General features: G+C 41.1%; 1 protein-coding gene across 1 annotated transcript in view; it reads right to left on the reverse strand.

Annotated features, from left to right (window-relative positions):
- Positions 1-22,658, reverse strand: part of LOC119135024 (adhesion G protein-coupled receptor A3) — a 63,742-nt gene that overhangs the window by 15,684 nt on the left and 25,400 nt on the right. Inside the window, 5 exon segments of the mRNA XM_037272329.1 lie at positions 7,588-7,796; positions 8,106-8,316; positions 21,954-22,054; positions 22,057-22,174; positions 22,420-22,581. Of these exon segments, the coding sequence (XP_037128224.1) occupies positions 7,588-7,796; positions 8,106-8,316; positions 21,954-22,054; positions 22,057-22,174; positions 22,420-22,581 (801 nt within the window).

Raw genomic sequence — 22,658 nt, forward strand, 5'->3', positions numbered from 1 at the left:
GGATGAGCAGTGTTACTGCCTCCGTTGAAGGGAATGAGTCATCTCCCATTTTTTGTTTAGAAATTAGGAATTTAAAAAGCAAAGTGAGCCTTTATCTGATGTTATAGTATGTGTTTATTTGTTAGGAAACAAGATACAAGTGCAATTTATTTCCCTCAAGCTTGCTTTGCCTTGGCCCTGCTTAGAATAAAGTCTTCTGGGTTAAGGCATTTCCTTGACTATTTTATGCATAAATTATATGTCCAAATCGATCTGTGATGTACTTTTAGATTTCATCGATGCAGTTTGTCATTTGCACGCTTTACCCTTTAAAAGTGGAAAATGTGCAATGTTGTGATGTAGGATGGTGACTCATTATTCAAGTAGGTGCCCTTTTCGGGCTTGCTACACACCCACTCGATTCGGAGAAGTTGAGGAATCAAACTGCTTCAATATCTTTTGGGAAATATCATTTGTGTTTATTTTTTCCCTCCATAAAAGAGCAATATGCAAATGGCAGCTTTTTGGCCAAGGCTAAGGCATGGAATGGGATGAGAGGCTTAAAGATGCACTGCAGCAGTATGACAACAGATGCCCAGTTAAACGCTAAGTCAAGTCAAATTGAATGACACGGCTTGAAGGTCTGGGAGACTTTTGCAGCCTAAAATCAACACCAAGGGAATGGTCATGTGAGCAGAAACATCCCAAAAATAGAAGGGTGAATTGTAATCAGATCGTTTCACAGCATGATGACCCTTTCAATCCTGAAGAAGAAACAAACCCTTTTTATTCGACATCAAGATGGTTACACTTGTACCTTGCTACAATCAATTTTATATTCAAATGGATAACTTCCGTCCTTTTCCTTGCATTGTTCAGTCCTTTAGTTTATTATGTTTAGCGACCAACCTCAAGGCCCAATTAGTGATTTATCGTGTAGCTAACTCATAAGACAAGATCAGACAGACAATCAAAAGTAATCGCCTCTAATCCTCCTTAAATGACACTGCACAGCTAATTGACATTGTGTTAGTCAACAAATCTCACCAGAATTGCAAAACCAATAAAGCAACCAACCCAATTATTCCCCCCCCCCCCCATGTTTCCCATTGCTTATTTAAATCCGATGCCACTTTGGGTATGTGGATTGACTTGGGATAAGATTAAAAAAAAATGTTCTTCCACACAAATTAGTTAAATATACTGTATGTTTGAATCTCAGTATTTAAAAAACAAAAGATTTATATATCATCTATTTGGCACACTTTTTATTCCAGATTACTTTCCTTATCCAACCCAATCTTTTTTTTTTTAGACACTGGTGGGAATCCACCCCATTACATAAGAAACGCAGTAGCAGCATTAGCAATATATCACATCCATACATCACTCGTATTGAGGGAGCCAGAGCCAGAGCCAGAGCCAGAGCCAGAGCCAGAGCCAGAGCCAGAGCCAGAGCCAGAGTCGTAGCCTTCAGGGTGACTTCAGGCGAAGCCAGATTACATCCTGGACTGGTCACAAGTCAATTATAGAGCCCTGCACAGTATTCAACAGTAAGATGGATGAAATTTGTAAACAGGTCTCAGTTCTGATAATTATGACCTACTAACATCTATTATGACCTACTAACTATCTAATTGAGACAAAATTTGCTAAATGACATTGAACACATTTTGAATAGGTGTATATTCACTGTAACTGGTAGCTGGTGTTTACAATATGCACTCATCTTGTGTAGATCACTGTATAAGCCCTTTGACAAAAATTCAAAGAGCTTTTAACAGTCCTTGCTAAAAGATGCGCTTGCCACATTATCATCCCCTCTTAAAATGACGCAACCCTCATTCTCTATTGTCCTTATCTTCCTCGTAGGAGTGCACATTGCATCAATAGCTGCCCCTAATTAAAAGCCCAGCAACCAGTCACAGCTCTTCAACCCTGAGACTGGATTCAAAAAGACAACTGCAGGCCTCGTCTGCACTCTGCCTGTCTAAGAATGATCTTTTATTAAGCCACTTGCAGGTTGAATGCCAAGGGTCATGCTGATCATGATTGGCTGTGCTAGAAAAGTCCGCCATGTACCGGATAATAATGCTTTCCAAGTCTAGTATGGAAATGAGAGTCACCTTTATCCCTCTCTGCCATTTTTGTTTTTTTAAGCAGGAATCAGAATGATACAGTGTATAGCGGTGACGGGCCAGAATGTATTAAAAAAGATAGAAGTGGCCGGCCCAAAAACATGATTGGACTGGCTCAACAGAAAGTTGGGGAATGGGGTACTAACTCCAACTCTGTTTGTCTTGATTGCATTGTGCAAACCAATAACTACATCAGACACATACAGTCAACCAATTAACTTTCAGTGACAAAAACTCAGACGGAGACACGGGAGGAAGGCAATTTACACAGTATGTCCTCATTTTTACCAGTCTTTCTCTCGGGCTCGATGGCAGGTGGTACATGTAGTGTCGCTACCTTCTTAACTACATTTCTCAGTAGTGCGGTCGTAGAGAAGCCATTTTTTTTTTTTTTAACATCAAATAGCTTTTCAGAAGTGAAGCTATTTTCGGAATCCCATTGCGATAGTACGGTTGATTTCACAGTTGATCCATTTTTTTTTTTTTCTTCAGCCAATCAAAACCTTAAATAAGAGCCTCTATGATTTATGTCACGTATATTTCAAGTTAAAAGTCCCAATTTGTTTGTTAACACAACTGCCAACTAAGCGACTCAATAAAGATTAAAAACTAAAATGTGTGTTGGGAACCTTGTCTCTTACGCTACCCCAAAATGCTCATTGTTGCCGTCTGTCGCTCAAAGCTCGAATGAATTCAATGACATTGGAAAAATGTCAGGTAGCGTCATTAAAACTGAAAAAAGAGATGACTTTTTTTTCGCCCAAGTTGAAACCTCAATCAATAAATAAATAAATAAATAGAGACTCAGACGCAACGTAGTATCCCCGAAGTCAAGTGGACTTGTCACATCTAAAATTGGCAAACGGCTCCAAGTGTGAATGTTAATAGGTAAAATATGAAGTCAAATTGACTTTCAAAACATTGTGTTGACCAAAGACATTTTAAATTAGGAATGGTCTCTCTACAAGCACACCTGGCAGTTCTTTCTCCATTATTTATAATTAGTGTCAAACAGTTGACACAAATTTACATTTGTGTCACAAACAATAAGGAGCACTACTGCAGTCTTCCATCAGACTCCCAGTGGAGTAGACATTATTGGAATGACAATTACTTGCTGCAATTACTACCTATACCATAATAAAACACATGTATGATGAGACAATTGCATATCTTTAAGCAAACAATATCAAAAAGCTATGAGACATTTTTCTCTTCTAAACTGATTACTTAGGGGGAAAAAACACCCCTATGTAGTTATTGGCAAGCGATCATCTGAGTTGGAAGAATTGTGGAGATGGAGGTGGGTCGCTGGATGCCCTTTCACACTAAAACACAGCTGCAGGCGGCAATTTGAGATAAATGAGCCACAGCCAGAGTATGTGCAGTACAGTATGTTGATGGGACTCAACACACAGTTGAAGCTGATTGGTGGATGCTTATGTCAGAGGCTGAACGGCTGCCTACTCACATTGGGAACAATTGCGAGCCAGACAGAGCGCGGCATAATAGTGCTAACGCTTAGCCGCAACGCGAAAAAACGGTGAATTACTGATTACTCGTGTCCTCTAAAAAGTCTTTTATTTTCAGTCAGCAGAATATATAATTTAATTTTCCGGTATACAAAGAGACTCGTTCAGCTAAAATACTAAAAATAATCAATTGTAGCCAAGCGGGGGTTTGCTATATATATATATTTTGTCTTCAGCCTGGGCTTTATTACCTTTGCCAAGTCCAAAAGTGTGAGGTATGGTTTTGATGGCTATTGGTCTTGTTTACACGCTCGAAGCAATTGTCTATAAAATGAAGACAGTTGCTAAGGAACAGAATCCGCCCCTGAATCAGAACAAGATGTGTTCTTGAACCTATGTCATCCTTCTGTGCAGGACCAAGATCTCTTTTATAATGTGGGAGGAAGCCAAAATTGCGTGTGCGCCTCAAGGTAATTCCTTGACGTGCACTGCCTCACTCTTGCCGATTGCCACACATTGCTTGCAAACGCAAATGCACTGCTACCATCTTTCAACCTCCCCGGAGCTTTGGCTTTTTTCTTTTCAAGGTTGACGTGTATCTCTAATACGCTTGACTAATTTTACAACAGGGAGTCCAATTTCTGATAGGATACCACGTCAAAGTTGAAACTTAATGTACATACATGGAATATTTGGTTGCACGAGCTAAACGACAGCTGTACTAAACCAAATCTCATCACACACATTGTTTCCATACGCTATTTTAACAGCGTAAATATTTTTGGGGTTGCTTCTATATTTCTTGACGTTCACTCAGTGCTACAAGACATGCTCATCAAACTCTCAATTTGTCATAAGAAATTGTAAACTTAACACCACACAAGGATGGTGGTACACAATTTTGAGGCTGTTTGAATCATCCTCAACAAGTGAGTGTGGATTTTTCAAAGAAGGCGGTTGGCCTCAAATGTAGTAGTTTCATTCGCTGACTGCGTTCGGTTTAGTCGGCAAATAAGACTCTGCGCGCTTCGCCAAAGATACCAATAAAACTATCAATATAAGTAGGTCTCATTGTAAACTACAATATATATACTGCGGGGGTACGACCTGGCTCTTGCTTAGTACCCACAAACGTGATTTTTGTTACAATGGGGCATTTTTAATTGGCTGTCGAATGTATGCCCTTGCAACGCTGCTCACCGAAAGTAGTTGTAGTAGCCGAGTCGCTCGCTGTCTGGTGGGCTTTATGAGCCTCAGGATCCTTGGAAGGCATTTCATATGAAAATGATTTAGGGAAGGCTCCTGATTTCTCGTCAAGCATGATTGTGCCGCAGTTTAAAAAGCCACTCCATAAGGTATATTTGGGTGTGTGAAAAAAACTTGAAAGTCCTGAGACCCATCAAACATTTTCAGGATTATGACATCCCAGGGGAGTCATCAGCACGAGAGGAACATGATGACTTTTTTTCCTGGAACTATATCCACCCCATGAAAGGACATTCTTGTCTTCATATTTATGATTGAAGAGCAGTTGTTGAAGTCGGCATATTCAAGACATGGTATCACTTACAGCAATTACTAATTAACACGACTGCGCTTCTCTGTGACCTTTGAAGCCACAGCAGATGTGTGTTTTGGTCGAGTGCGGGATACGTAGAAGCTTGTCACAATGATGGAGACAAATGACTAGGCTGCATTGCTGTAAACGCGTGAGTCAGCCCTCGCCGCAGACAGACAAGGCCATGCGAGATGGGGAAGGGTAGGGTACAGCCATAGGAACTGTCCATAGTTCTGAAACGTTCAACATTCAGAACAGCTCTGCTCTCATTAGAATTCTGGGGGAGATGCATGTGGGCAAGCTGTCCTAACATAGCTGAGTGTTGAATAATTGGTGAGACTGTGTAACACATCACTAAGAAAAATTCCACCTCATTACACCCAGGAACAGACAAACAGATCTTAATGAGGTATATAGAATTGAGAGTCGAGATCAGAATGTGGCCACTGTGTATTTTTCTTTCTGATCCCAAGTCCAAGAGAGTCTCAAAGAAGTCCTTTTATTTCTCTCATAAAGCCTTAGTCAGTCACCAGGGACAATTGTACTGGGTTGTCAACTTATTTGTAGCCTCCATAAACGCAGAATCACACACCTCCATAATGTGGCATTATTGGCAAAAACATGATAAGGCATCATGCATTTTATCCCCATAACCTATTCTTTAAGGCACAGAAAGTGATCCGGTTCCATTTAGAAAGTGATGTAACTGTTGTGTTTGTGCTATCAATCACTGCCGCGCTTCTTATTGCCTTACTGTCACAGCAATGGAACTCATTTTACAGCAAGTTGACCTGATTTTCCTCAAGGAGCACTGCAGCAGTGAACAGAGTGGCATTATTTCCTTGTACATTTGGTAATACATTGCTTAATACGGACGACTCGGAGGGCAGCAGTATTCCGAGGAAATGCTTTAAAGCGTGACACGACACAATTAAGCAACAGGTCTGGTGCTGCTGGCGAAAGCCTTCCGAGCAAATATGTCCATTACAGAGATTGCAACCAAAAAAAAAGGAGAAGAGCAACATTTGATGTTAAAGCAAGGCAGCGTGATGTCACAGGTCTGTTAACAGGGGTCTTTTTCGCGGGCGGGCACTGCAGAGACCAGGCGGGTGTGGTGACTGCATTCACTGACGCGCAATCCCAAACGCAAACGCAAACGCTTCCTTCCAACAGAGCGTCGAGATGCAAAGCCACAATTGAAATCCCACATTTGCGACAGGACAGACGCGTGTCACTATTGAAGTTAACGTCGGTGATTAGAAGGCAGAAAAGGACAAACGTCGCGTTCGATCGATCGATCGATCTATCTATCTCGCTCCCTGCAGCCACCGGGTGGGTGCACGCTAAACGTGCGCCTGCCTTCTTCTCCAAGCCAGGTATTTGGGAGAAGAATGCACGCAATTACAAAATGACATCTGCTCGGATGTACTAACAGTTTAGTATTCTCCACGGACACCTGCACTCTCACATGCACCCACCCACCCCCACGAGCACCATCGCCACCCCGAGCTCAGGCACACGCACACGCTGCCTGCATGGCCACACTTTGTCATTCCTATGCGGCGTTTTCCAGCCAGCCAGCCAGCCAGCCAGCCAGCCAGCCAGCCAGCTTATTTCCAACAAGCTGAATCGAGCTCATAAAATATGCAGGTAAACGGCAAGTTGGAAAGCAGCGACAAGCATTTCAAGCACACCATCCCTTTTCATGCTCCACTGAGAACTGACCTCCCAGTCTAACGAATCCCACTCTTCGGTAAACATCCGGAGGATTTCTTTTCATCCAAAAAAGAAAATAAAATAAGAATCAGAGCAGGTGCAAAAGCGGCTCTGTGCATGGAGCCACTCTCGGGCGAAGCGATTGCCAGTTGCGCTTTGGTTATTATCCTTATGAAATCAGCGTGAAGAGGGGACGTCGACTGGAGGAGGCATCTCGCCGGCGTCCACATCAACTTGAGCGGCACAAATGAGCCATGCTAGGCTTCATAGTCCAACATTTTCTCTCGGCGTGATGGTTGCGACCAATTAAAACACCACTTGCGCTCCAAGGCGAATAGCTCCTGACAAGGCAGGCGCTCGCTCCTTCCTTCCTTCCTTCCTTCCTTCTCAGACCATCGCTTCTATTCTTATTCTCTTTATGGGAGGGGAAAAAGGAGCCCTTAAAAATAGGCTTTTCTTTTTTCCAAAGATATTCCTTACTTCGGAATTATTAAGAGCATTTTGCACATATGTCGGCTACGCGGAACATTAAAAAATGTAATCCACGCATTTGACTAATCTGCGGAGAAATACAGCAACAAAGGGACATTTTAAATGCCCTCTTCACCAAAGCTTTCACAACACGTGACTCCAGCTATCCTTTATTGGGAAACGATGTTTTCGACCCATGGAAGTGGGGGAGGCTGCTAACATGAATGACACTGCCATCTCATAGACTACTCACCATGAGCACGGCAAAGTTATTAAGATGGGTGCAGTGAATGGTGGTCGTGTTTCCACCGGAGCCTGTTATGTGGCAGCCCTCTGCCCTCCAACCACCATGTCCATCCAGCAGGTCAAAGTCCCAATAGGCTGCGGTGGGCTCTACCCCCAGTGCGAAGTGCCTGAGTGCAATAGTGACGGAGTGCACGGCGCTCCCCAGGCTGCAGCCATCTGCGGGAAAACGAAAAGGCAAAAAAAAAAAAAAGAGAGAGAGAGAGGGGGGTGATGTATTCAGTATATAAAACCTAAAAGTCGATCAGTGCACTAGTTTTAAAAAAAAAAGGGTGATCGTCGCATGCATGCATGCACGCATACAAACACACGCATGACGCTGTTTCAAAAGTGCAATCCAGTGGTGCAAAATAAACAAGTCCCAGACACATGTGGCGTAGTATTTATTTGGAAGGCGAAAATGTGACGCCATAACAAGACAGCATTAACATACCGGCACGATACATGGTCAAATGGATTTCCTCTTACCTAATTTGGTGAAAGCAACTGGTGTTGACACGCTCCTGCGCTTCCCATCGTCCGCGAGATTGGACGAATTCCCCGTGCACGGGAAGAGTTTGCCATTGCGGAATACGATGAACTGCAGCCTGCAAGTGGAGTTATCAACAGATTGCAAGGCAGAGGAGGAGGTGTGCGGAGCAGCCAGAGGTAAATGGATGGAGGCGACTGCCACGGAGTTCTGCGGATTCAACGCAAAACATCAAGTCATTAAGTCATCTCATTTGCCAAGGGACACGTGCAGAAAAAAGAAAAAAAAAAACAACTCACATCAAAAATAAATAAAGACAAATGGCTTTGTTATCCTCTATGGAAGAAAGCATAAAACACAAGAGACCAAGGCAGTGCGAATCCCTTTTGAAGCGTGCCTATTTGGTCAGACTCCCTGCCGCAGAGGTGGAAATGGTTCTTACCATTTCAGCTTGAGGGCACATCAGCACTGCCGTTTGATTTAAAGAGACAACTGGTCTGACTTGATCTTCTTTTCACATGTTGCCCCCTCCCCCCCCCCAAAAAAAGAAAACTGGTGACACTGAGTGGTTTTGAGAGAAATACACGCATGGAGGTGACATGAAAATGTATTTCATTGCATCTACATGTAAGGATGACTTACTATAAAGTATGACTTATGAGTTGTGACTATTAACACTTTTGATGATGGATGACAGAAATCTGGCAGCACCGAGTTAGTTGCGAGCAACACTGCCTCACTCCTCAGAGGTTCAGGGTTTGGATCTTGCCTCCAGCCTTCCTGTGAGGATATCGCGTGCCACTCTATGGTTTTTGCAGAGAAACCGGCCTTCTCCCACATTCCAAAAAGATCTATGTTAGTCTCGATGAAGACTAAATGACTTAGAAGTGTGAATGGTGCCAGGGGTGTCACTAGGTTTTGAAATTGTTTTGAATTCAAATTGGGTGTGTTAAACAAAACAAAAATGTAAAAATTGGCAACATGAAATACTAAAACCTCTGGACATGCATGATTGTTTTTTTGTTTATGAAACTAATTTGCATTTGAATCTGCCTTCTAGCCGCATTGACCGATTCGGAAAAGGCTATTGATTTTCATCCTGCCACACGGAACAGTACAAAAGAGATAACATCTTGGATATATGTGCGTTTTTTTCCAAACATCTTAAGTCGGTGGTCTGTTTTCCACACTACACTGAGTATCGAAATTTGGAAACGTGCTGAGCAGGAACTGAGCCTCTTTGGTGCTGGAAAGAGGAGCCTCTTAGAGCCGTGAACCTCCGTCAGCTGACCCCAGGAGGAAACGTTTTCCAAGCAATCTTATCTTGTGTACTTGTCTTTGCATCTCTTTCTACATGATGCATCAAAAAGATTTACAAGGCAGTGAGTGCGATAGAAGCTGCAGATGCAACTCCCTGTGTAGACAACACATTGTTTTCCTGAGCTCGAGCAAGAGTTCCTTAACCCTCTAACACCCGTCACACAAGTGGATAAACTGGCGTATCCTGATTTCTGTGCCGACGCAAGCCTCATTGTGCCCGTTTGAGAATTTTATTCATTTTGTTATGCCATGGATGGATGGATGGATGGATGGATGGATGGATGGATGGATGGATGGATGGATGGATGGATGGATGGATGGATGATAGATGGATGATAGATGGATGGTGAAGAGCAGCACAGCTTGAGAACAAGCAGAACAGCTGGAGCTCTGACCAGCAGAATTGCTGAAGAGCAGAATGGGAGATTTGCATAATTTTTGTCGTAGTCTCATAAGCCGAGACATGGTGAAAGACAGTGTGACCGTGACAAATAGGTGAGTGACGCGAGGATAGCAGAAATTTGTGCTATTTGCTTTGTATGGACAGAGCTGTGCTGCAGCTCCTCGGGCAACGCGCCTCTGACTCAGACTGTTACGTCAAAGGCTTGTGCTGCATCAAAAACATTCACTTGACTGCAACAGATGGACAGCAGTGAAAAGCACGCTTGCTTATGAGCGCTCAATGTATTGTGTGCAAATGTAAAGGCCGACTTAGCATTAGGTAAACGCAGAGAATCGCCTTGGGCCCCGAGCAACATCAAATCTGGAGCCAGTATCAAGATACGTATATATTGGCTACTGAAGATGCAAAACTAAAGTGGATGCGATATCATGCCAGATATACTAGATAGACCTGCTGAAACTGATTCCAATTTTAGATACTGAATGACAAGAGAAATTGCAGCATGGTGTGTTCTTGAGGACAATGGGAATCTATGGATCTTTCAAGCTCTTTCACAGAAATTGTATCTCCAGAAACAAGATTTTTTTTCCTTGTCAAGACAGATTACAACAGACGGGAGGGGATTCCTTCTGGGGAGCGGAGCCGAGTTATTCAAATCGTATTTAAAGCATACCTTATTGTAATTATTGCATGTCAACTCTAAATAAATGGTAAAGGAGTCATTAGCTGAATTCCATATTCTTCATATAGATTGACTAGAAATGTAAAGATAAAATAAATTACATGTAAAAGTTGTTTGTTTTCATTTGTCTGCAACATCCTGACCATGAAGACTTTTGGGAGCCAAATGCAAGTATAGAAATGCCACTTAGGCTTTGTGGTTCTGATGCTTATGTTTAGCTCTTGTTAAATTAATTGCTTATTACTACTGTGGTGCAACAACAGAATGTAGTCTTTTCTTCGGCTTCATTATTCATGTGCTCAAAGGAGAGCTTTGGCGCCATGTTTGGCACTGGATTGTTTTGTTTAGCGTTCTCCGTGACATGGACCCCATTCCTACCCTTACTTGTCACTTTATAAATTCTTAATCAACACTTCACGCTCATCTACAACTCGATTTTTGTTGCCACCTCAGCACATGCATAAAACAAGTTGGGGAAAAGAATCATGCTTTTCCACACACCAAACCACCATTTTAGATTCGCTACAATTGAAGTGTTACAGAGAGGATACGGTGACTTATTCCGACCATTTCCCAGAGTTGCAATGGGCTTGATATTCTCATCGTGTCGCTCATGCACACGGTTACTCCCACATTAATCAAATGGAAATTCCATTTTCCTCATCAAGGGCACATGGGTACAGCAAACAACAAGCGCAAGGGATCGACTCCTCAGACTAGAAAACAATCTTTCATCTCAATGGAATTCATCGGGGATTCAGTCTAGTGAGTACAAATTGGAGTTTAATTCATCGATAAACATTCACCGTGGACTAGAGGTAGGGATAGATAGACTCAACGCACCAGCACGTTAAAACAACATCAATGGAAAGCACTTTCCAGGACTATTTGACGACTTATCTCAAGGGTGATTGATCACAGCATGGCCATACAAAAAAAAAAAAAAAACTGGCTCTATTTTACTGACGTGAATTTGATGTTCACTTGTCACTGCCATCTAACAAGTCCCAGGAAAACCAAAACACATAATTTAATAATTTGGGTCCATCGGAGGAAACTGTGAAGGTTTAACCATATGTTGAACTCAGAACTTATGATAAAATGTTCCCTTGTATCAAATAGGACTTTTAGTCTGTCAGTACCTCTTTTATTCTTAGCGCAGCTAGACCATAATGTGTTATGACAGGACATGTCTGATTCCTGATGAATGAGGAAGTATGAGATATGGATGCTACATAGACATGTCGTTTTTCCCCTGCCACAAAAATATGTATATATATATAGTATATATATGATAACATCATTTTATTCAGTCCAAAAAACCCAACAAGTTAGTTAAGCATTAATATTGGCAAAAACTAAGGCAGGGATGGATTCATGAGAAAAGAAGCCTTAAAAACAGCAACAATTTGCCATCAGTCTCATCATTGTTCACTTCATCCCTGAAAGGTTTCTTTCTGTCCCTCCATCAATCTAATAGGCGCCAACGCAATTACAAAATGAGCTTGTATTCCTGGTGGTGGTAGTGCTTCCCAGAAAACAGCCAGATTCTTGGAGCATTGTGGGGCTGCCAGGACCTAAAAGCTCTAATGATCGCCTGCTGGAACAGAAGTAGAGCCAGGAACATGCAGACTGAACAGTATGCTTGGAGGACACAAACCAAATCAAAATTCAAACACTTTTTCCCAAGCCAACTGTTATTTATGTCCCCTTTCTTAATCATTCCATTTAAATTCACGGGAAAGCATTTCTTGAAAATACATCTTGCAAATCCCCCCTAGTTCAAAGAAATTCATTTGAAGTTGCCATATTGTTTGGTCAGGTCAGGTTGTTGCTGTAAAGGATGACTCAGACGTAGGTCATTTGTAATTTGCACCCTATGACTCACTCACTGTCTTGCGGCACAAGCCACACTTTATGCATGTGAAATGGAAACTTGATATCATGTCCTCTTGATTGTTGGGTCGACACAATCAACAAGCATCTTAATGAAACTCGTTTTTTTCCCCATCTGACCACTTTAGAGATCTTAATTGCTGTCTGTGCTTTTGACCCCATTTTGCCTCTCTTTGTCACCGTCTTTTCGGTTAAAGTGGCAACGTTTTTTTTTCCTAACCAAGCTCATTAATTACAAAGGCAATTGCTTCCTTCAGTGGAAATAAAGTCTATGGCTAGTACCTGTTAAAATTCTATGTGATAAAAAAAAGAACAGACTAAAAGAATAATAAAACAAGGAGGAAAGTTCATGTTTTAAAAACAAAGAGCACGATTGTGTTCAAAAACAACTAATCAGAGAAGCGCTTCAACTATTTACTATTTCTTTTTAGTTGGTTCGTTTTCGTTTAGTTCGTAGCCTAATTTAGCAAAATGATGTTAAAACTGCAACACAGATATCCATCCAATATTCAACCATTAAGTCTGCTCTAAACTGAGTGCTAGTAAAGGTTTATGATGAATAAAAAAACCTGAAAGTCACAAACCTATTGGGCATCAACTACAGTATAATACACAAATGGTCTCATTGGCCATCAGTCGTATAAAAATATCATCGCCAAACAGCAAATACTAGTGATACTCAAAATATGCGCTGACTGGCTGGCTGAAGTGACGTTACAGTAGCCAGCTATCTTATGTCATCATATAAAAAAAAAAGAAAAGCTGGAGGCAGTTTGAATGCAGAGTGAGTCCACTAACAAGATGAGCCGAACTGCTGGCAAAAGCAACAGATGATCCCCTCCTCTTTAGGATTCCACTCGGATTCCCTGCGTAGACCACTGTGTCAAGAGCTCCAGTATGGATTAGCCAGGCTGGGACTTGCTTATGCTCTTCAGGAGAACAGAGTGCTGTGCCACAATGGATTACACAGCTGGGGAAATTGTTACACACTTTAACGCCACTGAAAGAGGCTTGAATAGAAACAGCAGGTAGACGGACGGACGGACGGACGGACGTCATGCATAATCATTAAGTTCTCTGGTAGGATTGGGGCTGCTTTCTTTCTCGCAAGTAACCACATCTTTTCAATTCAACATTTGGGATTCATGTTCAAACTTGACTAACAAAGACTGAGAATGAACTTATTTAAAGCATTTCAGAAAAGTCAACCAGCTGTATCAGCGTTTTTGGTAGAAAGGAAATGATTACCTAGAAAATAATTTACCAATAGGAGTCAAGCAAATTTCTCAATCAGAACTGATTTGCAATTTGGGAAAAAATACCACTGATGGTGGTTATCTCTTTATTTCTTCACCACCACCACCACCACCACTTTGTTTGTTGTTCTTCAATGCCTTGAAGTTTACATTTGAATCTGATTCATACTAAATGTTTTTCCATGATCATTCGTGTTTTCCTCAACTAATCTTTAAAAGTCTGCCAGGGTATGTTAACTTAAAGGCACAAGTGTGTGCATGCTCCTGACTCCGAGGAACATGAATAATTAACTGCAAGAGCTGTGTTTAATGCAGCATGGAGTTCAAATAGGGAAGTCATTAATTCGGTGGGGGAGAAAAAAAGAAAAAAAAACCAGGTGTCAATCAGGGGGGTCCTTATTTAAGTATTTGGCCAGCACATGTACATGCATTCCTCTCTGTAAACCTAAGAAAATCGCTCATTCAAAAAAGCCCTCACAAAGGCCTTCTGTTGTTTTTTTAAAGAAAAAAGACAAGATGCAAGAATTTATGCCCACTCCAGAAACCACACCAAGCTGCCTAAAGAAATATTGAGAAATATATCTATATTTTTAAATATTATTTGGGTGCTCTATATAACTTCATATAATTAATACAGCCCAATACACAGTGTTCTTTCTTTTTTCTAAGCTTGTCTAAAATGTGAACTTTTCATCCTGTTTTGTCAAAAAGCATTGGTGTAAACTGGGACTATGTGGCTTTATTGAGCTATCTATAAATACTGATAAATATCACATGATTGTGATTTTCCGTTGTAGCTACAGTCATCTTGCATTGCTTGACACAGCAGTGTGAAATCTAGTTTCTGAAAATGTAATGGATAACATCGAGACAGTGGGCAACGAAAAGGGAGTTATCGGCGCAAAGCAGCATCCGTCAGAATCTAGAAGTGATAATAATGAAAGAACCCATTCAACGAAGACGGCACAAGTTGTTATCGTTGAGAACAGTTGAGCTCCCAATTGTGCCATCATAACATCAGATAATATTTGTATTGAGAATGTAATAATTGTATAACAAATGTCCCTAGAGGGACATAAATAGGAGGAAATCAATTTTGCAACAATAGCAGGACTGTAAATTAGAGGAAAAGCTAATTAAAAGGTTATAAAGCCATTAAGTATGCTTCCAGACATTTTATTGAGCTCACTTTTATAAATGATTGGAGATAAAAATACTGGGCCCAACAATTGCAGACTAGAAATTCTCCTAGGTGTGAGTGTGAACAATTGTTTGTATGTGCTTTGAAACTTGACTGCCGACTATCCCATCTTATAACTCATCTCTTGCTGACAGACAGTCAGTGGGTGGCCTCAAGCTCACCACAACTTAAGCTTAAGCGTGAAATGTTATACTGGTCACAACCAGGTTTAAGGTTAGTGATAGGCAATGTTTTGTTTCCATTGAACGTACGTAGCTGTACGTAGTTACCTCCCATAGAGTTCATCAGAGCGTGAGCATATGAAAACAGCTTGCAATACACAAGAGGGAGCAGATGAATTTCAAGGACTCCCCGCTGCTGCATCTTCTCCTTCTGCCTTGGCAAGATGACACTAAGGAGGACTAGAAATGAGCGTCAATCCGACTATACGATTTGTCGTCCTAGCCAAAAGGTTGAAGTTGAAGCTGGACAAGGATGATGAAATAGTCATGGGAAGAAACCCGTTTTGTGCTTTCAGCCTCTTGGCCAGAGAAGAATAGCACGAGATTATGAGCTTCATCATTTGATCCCATGTCTGGCAATTTATGATTGTCTTTTAGGATATTCTCTGTGTGTACACTGTACATCTCATGAATACAAAAGACATGCGTTTTCCAGATGTCAAAAGAGCCTTTGATCAATTTGCGGGAACAGTTAAGTGCATTCATAAAGTGGGTGACAGTGTGGTTATTAGTGATGCCAACACAGCCAGATGATGAATGTGATCCGATAGTGGCGGCGCGGCACCGTGGAGAATAGATCAGCGCTATGTCATCAATGGTGACAATATTAATTACATGACACGAATACTACTGTATTAAACAAACGACATGTTCAACTGTTGTAAATTATTGAAAGAATATATATTATTGCTGTGGACATACATGAAGAACAATGTCAATTTGACTGTACTGATTTTATCAATTGCATTTAACCCTACAGTGAAGAATGTGCTTGCACCAGTCACTTGAACATTTCTGCAGATTGCAAATACTGTCTTATCGTATATCGTTATCATATTATATATTAGATAAAAGGTTAGAAAGACTGGCCCGGAGTATTCTTGTTTCTACAATGGCGCACATTTGATTTTTTATATTTAACCACACTGTGGACATTACTATAGACTCTATCGTATAGAGGCAAGCTCAATAGAGAAATGAGCACTTTTTTGTTCATTTTTCCAGAAGTCAGAGTGGATTCTGGTGCAAATAAGGGCCTAATAAGTGGGCATAGTAAAATGGTAATGGCTAAAATAATAATAAAACATAATTGGGTGAATTCCTCTTTTACACACACACACAAACACAAAGACAACAGACGATACAGGACAGAGGTAGAAAAAACGAATTATCTCGGATAGTTTGACAAAGTACTTTGTATGATAAATGAATGTATCGCAGCTACAATTGAGTAAGAACAAAATGAGGACATACAGCAGCAAATGAATGCAGGCTTGCTTGGTTAAAAGAGTCGAACATGAGTGATCCCAGGCAATTTGAGTAAATGATGACATTTCAACAAAAGGTTCAGCATGTCCTGCACATTAGTCTATATGGGAAAAAGATGGTGCCTACTCCTCCGCCAAGGGAAATGTATCTTTGTCACTCACTCATGGTAACAGACAGCCGTCCATCCGTCCGTCCCTTGAGCCTTCTGGCTTTGAGTCATTGATGGAACTATTTGTCTTCCTCATTACTCGACACACAGTATCATCTTGTTCTCAGCGTAGGATGGGATTTGCTAAAGGCTTGCACGTGCTAAAGTGGCCACAAACACAAACATCTGACCATCAGTTAATCTGGAGAGGACAATTAGATTCATTTAGCATATGCAATTTGATTCGTCTGATATTAAAAATGTGATGCTTGATCTTGCGTCTTTAACGGGACACTGTGTAAACGGTTTTCATTTTTCAATGTTGAGTCATTTTAAAACGCCACTATCAATTTCTAGAATATGCACATTTTATCATCCATTTTTTCTAGTAGTCTCTACTTCTATGACATGGGTTTTATGGTAACATTTCCAGATTTCTTTGCACATGTAGTTCCTTCCCAGATGTTCCATGGCAACGTAAAGCACTTTTTTGAAAAGAGGCTGTCGCCATCACTATTTTACCCACTTTTATGCGCATTCTGTAACAATGCACACGGAATTTCATGCCTACTATTCATAAATCAGGCACTTAGTCTGAGCATTTTTTAGCTCAAGCTGCTAGATAGATCCACCGGTCTGCCTCATGCCCCTCTTTTGTCACGTACCACCATCAAATAACATTTTCTATTTTTTGTCACCTTCTTGTTTTATGACATAAATTAGTATTCGTTACCTCTCGCCGCCGTGTTTTGCAGAGCCGGCGACACACTATTTCACAGCAACAGAGCACAATTTAAGTAAGTCTTTGTCTTGGACATGATTGATATGAATTATGTTAAGGGGACCCCCCCTGCATTATGGCAGATGTACCTTCCGAATACATTTAGAAGCATGAATACATGCAAGTCACAAGCACTTGCAGCCAACTCCCTTTTGATTCAAATGAAGTGACTAATACTCTTAACGCCCAGTGCCGTTTTAATCAGACGTTTGACTGCAGTTTAACACCCATGTAATTAACTTGAGCTTGTGTCTAGCTTGTCAAATCCAAACAACTTCATCATCTGTGATCTTAGCGTACACATGCTCTCTGGTCAATATGTAAATGCACAAGTTACTAATCCGACTTTTCTTCAGAGATAACTGTGCACATTGGCTCCTAACATATTCCAATTAGAGGCAAATTACCAGCACATTAAACATTCATATTCATAAAGCGGCATGTTTACTGAATAGAGATAAACTAGGTCATATTTGGTTGTTTCAGATGCCTGTGTTTACTGTGCGGCAGCTGCTGGCTCAATTCTGCTGCAACAGTGTCCCCAGATAGAAACTTAACCTGGAGGCCAGCTGATGCATACGCACATCACACACACCATAATGTAAAAAAAGTACATCTAGTACCACCAGCCCTCAAGTGGAAAAATAAGTACATAAACACACCCACATGGTGCAATTAAAAGGCAGTGAAGCTCTGTGGAGCAGAGAAAGGCTGTCTGAGAAGAAAGAGGTGTGGAGAGAGAGGACGCACTACTTGCTCAGCCTACAGGCTTCTACTAATTACCTGTCAATGGTGAGGAAAGGAGAGGTCTTAAGTAGTAAATATTCTTCCAAATTCTTACCTTCCATGAACCATACAATCTGCAAAGCAGGTCAAGAATAGTGCCAACTGACTTGGGAAATAGACCAAATGGCTATGTTCGTACTAATTAGTTGGAAATCATTTCCAAACAAAAGTGAATTTAGTTGTAGTGGGATGACAACTGGGAGTAAGGTATAACCTGGAAATATTCCAATCATTATTGATAAATGACATCTATTGTTTTCTAGGGTGGGGCGGATTTACAAATAAAAATCATTGAAGAAAAAAAAAAAATAAAAAATCAACCAGTCACACACGTGCGGGAATCGTAACTAACAGCTTATTTTGGTCCAGTTCATGAATTAACCTCAAATTGATCACAGGATTACAAAAACTGTTTGTCTGTAGTCAGTGCACTTTGATGAGCAGTAAGGGAAAAGTGAAACTTGAAATGCTGGAAAAACACATTGCTCAAGGTCACATCATCCATCATCAGACCCCCCAAAAGCCCAAATCATTTCTGATCCATCCGTGAAGGTTTTGCAGTGCAGCATTCACAGCATGTTGTGCGACGGAGTATTAGGGCTGATTGAAGAGTTAAAGGAGTGCAGCTACTTTGTATGACTAGAGCGCATTTATTGATGCACCCGAGATACAAATAAATGCATCTCATGCAGAGATCACACCCTGAGCAGAAAAAAAGCCTTTCTAGTGGAGTAAATATTCTTTTCACGTTTTGTCTACTGCCACTGCTGTGCCATTTTATATTCAAGCCAGTTAGAAAAAAAGCCATTTGGAAAGGGTTTTATCATTTATCATGATGAGGCAGTGCAGTTCAACACAACGGCAAACCACAACCGCAATAAATAATGGTTTTCAACTAATACTTCGGAGACGTGTACTGTTTATCACATTGCAAGTGGCTACAAACGTCGTGGCCGCACTATGTGTATTCAAAGATAGGCTCCTCACGGAAGACCACAGTGGTTTTTTTTTTTTCAAACTTCTTTAGTACATCGAGTGGGCGCCACCGAGGCCAATGTGCACCGTCCAAAGCAAGGTCTTGTTATTGACTGTTTGATGAAAGCCATTTAAATATACAAGGACACTAGTACAGAAAATGCTAGTGCACTCTGAGATGTTTACGGAGCCAAAGAGAATGAGCTGAGCTGAGCTGCAAACTCTGAGAACAATTCAAGAGGGATAAAATTCAGTGGCTTCCACTGAGAAAAGCTGTCCAGATTCAAAACAGAAATCCTTAAGCAGAATTAAAAAAAACAACAATGTTGCTCTGTTGCTTTTACATCCCATCAATCTGAAATTCAGTCAGTTTCTCGTCCCGAAACGAAGCTATTCCACATTGGCTGGACAAGCAATATTCAGAGCAGAGCTGGAATGAAATTAGGCTAAATCGAGAAGCGAGCGTGCGCTTACGACTGAACTGACACATTGGATGTGCAGGTGAACGAGAGGACCTTCAGAAACATGGCTGATGATCAAGCCCATTCTGATCCTAAAGCCTCAATTGGCTCAAAGCCAAAGCTGTGGGCAGCCAAAGGGGGACCAAAATGTTGGTGTACCCTTGTCCGCGTAATCATCAAGATTTTTATCTGCGGCAGGGACATCAAACCTTTGACGAGATAGCGTTCCTGCTTCTTGCACAACAGAGTTTTGACACCCCATTGTTGTCCTTTATTGTATTCCAAATACAATTGTAGTTTTCTACAATAGGAGTGAAACCATAACTAGATCTTAGCCTGCACCAAAATGAACTTTGACACACAACCCAACCAATCTAGTCAATGAATGTGTACATTCAAAATGATCCATGGTGTTGCAAACTAGTGAATAAAAATGTGTAAGTGCAGACATTGTTCTATTTTTCACTGTACACTGGTGATATGATAGGAGTAATTATGCACCCCAGCTCTATGCGGTTAAGGCAAAAGCACTCGTATGCTCTATTTGCTGCAAGGACTATAAAGACACATGCCTTTGTTCCACCTCAGGAATAACTTGCTATGCAATTTGCTCAAAATGCAATTACCTGGCTATCAGTGCATGCAAAAACGGAATCCAAAGAAAGTGAATGAAGTGAAATGGCCCCAACTTTGCCCAGGGCATTGTGAACTGAGGTGAAGACGTGTTTATTCAAGTGAAAATTTCTCATGCCGTGCAATAAATTTATCTTAAGCAATGAAGAAACGGCTAATGAGCTTCAAGGGTGACTCCGTGCAGATGACTGACTGGGCTAGGCACGTTCCGGCTGCATGTTTCATTTTGCTTCTGTAAAAATGGCTGAGACAGGTATTCGATTTGATATCGGGCTCGCTTTTCCATCCTTCCATTTCCATTCAAATAAACATGTACATTTTTGATTAACTTTCATGGCTGGTCGACTGGTTAGCATGTCCACCTTGGGTGAATTTGTTCTATTAACCAGGAGAAATAATGCAGTTATGCACACTACCAATTGGTGTTATCAGGAGAAAAAGAAAAGCACACAATTTGATAAATAGCAGCTATACAGGGAAGTAAGCAATTTGTACCAGGTCTCCCCAGTGTTGAGCAAATTACTTTCAGTCGTGTCATTTGTTAAAGATACTAATTATTATTCCCCCAACAAGTAATTGAATTAGTAAGAGAATTACTTCTTCATAATTCTAATGAGTTATTAGGGAAAATTATTAGAACACAGCTCTGGTCCTTTACATGGAGTAGAAGTGTAATTTCAATTTATTGGACTTGAAACCACAAGCGAGCGGCACAAGCGTTTGTTTGTTTTGACTTGCGTATTATCACCTTTCATTACAATTTCATTTAATCATCACCCGACTTGCCGAAATCGGAAACAGTTTTGAAATGTTTTGTGTATGAACAGCATCCATCTTCTGATTGACTAAGAAATAAATGTGACCACCTTAGTCAACCATGATCACTTCAAATATAGGATCATAATTGAAAATGTAGGCAATTCATGAGATGAAGTTTTAGTGAAAATGAATGCCATTTACTTAGAACGCCATTAATCCAATCATTGTGTCTCCCAAGAGACAAAAGCTTTGCAGATTGAGGAACATTTAATTAGCACCTCAATTCCGCTTTATAGTCACCTCTTGGAGTTTCAGCCTCCTATTTTAAAATCCATCTGGAAACATTAAAGAGGGCACATTGGGAATAATTATTTAGTGTTGCATTGTCCTCACCGAGTGTAACATAGTATAAGCCTGCATGAACATGCGCCGACTGTTGCACAAACAGCCCTGAGGTCAAACGTAGTCAAGTACTTAAGCTGGTGCCAAAGCGCAGACATGACAGTCTCACCAGACAAGATTAGAAAAGTGGAATAGGCTCAGTAGCACAAACATGGCCACTGACTCTGTCTTGGCAGACCAGCACACTAACACCATCTACTCTCACACAAATGATTGAATGACCAAACAATTTGCTGTTCTGCAATTTTCGAGCGATACATTTTCCATCTCTGCTGGTTAAGATATTGCCTGCTGAGACGATTTGTTTTGTTCACATGCAATGGCAAAAGGATGGTGTCATCAAGATTGAGCAGATTTAAAGTGACAGGTACACAAGGCCGTACCCAAAAAACAGCCATCTACCAAGTCCCATCCGTGTCACCTGTCCCCTAACCTTACCACAAACTGATTTGTTGCGTCATGTAAAAGCTGAAAAGAGTGTCATCGTTATTTCTGCCTCACAAAAATAAACAAGCCACCCCAGAGACTGAACTGTAATAAATATATCACATTGTTTTGAAATCAAATGATTCGTATGCATTTAGAACCTGGGTTTCCTGAAATGAGGGAGAATTGTGTGAGCAAATATAGGAAGAGCAAATTTTCAAACATTACCATGCTGAGATGACTGGCCGCTGAGCTTCGATTGATCGTGTCACATTTGAAGTTGAGGAACGATTCGCCCATGGCATCGTGTTCTCGTCTCGTATCCTTGTACTTGGGGCGTGGCTTTCCGACGTGGTTGACAATGGAGGCCGTTGGAGTGCCGTGCAAGACAGACCAAGAAAGTTGGTGGGACGTATCAGAAAGGCCTCCAGAGCGATGTTTGCGGAGACCTGCCAAAAGAAGTAGCAATGTCAAGAGGCAAGTAGAGGAGAACATGTTTCAATTCCACTCATCCTTATATTTCAAATACGTATTACCCTGTTGAAATGGACACAGTATATGAAAATGACATCAGATGTGCTCAGGTAACAACCAAATCATGGCTCAGGTTGTAAATGTAATTTGACCAAACCCAGAAAACAGGTCAGGCGTGACTGACTGGTAGAATGACATGACATGGCATCATATTTCTTACCTTGGAAATGGCCCGATTGTCTCCAGTCAGTGCCAGGTCAGCAATGCGCTCCACACACTGAACAATGCGAGTGCATGCTCTCGCTTCGTTCTGGGCCATCCACAGGATGTGCTCCTCTACCAGCATCATGTTGCTGGCTATCTCTGAAATATAGTCTCCCAGCTGTAGAGACGTAAAGGAATCATGCATTCAGATCTTTGCATATGCAAAAGGATTTTGAAAGCAGCTGATAGATCATG

This window comes from Syngnathus acus, chromosome 15 (assembly GCF_901709675.1).
Source record: "Syngnathus acus chromosome 15, fSynAcu1.2, whole genome shotgun sequence".
Lineage (NCBI taxonomy): Eukaryota > Metazoa > Chordata > Actinopteri > Syngnathiformes > Syngnathidae > Syngnathus > Syngnathus acus.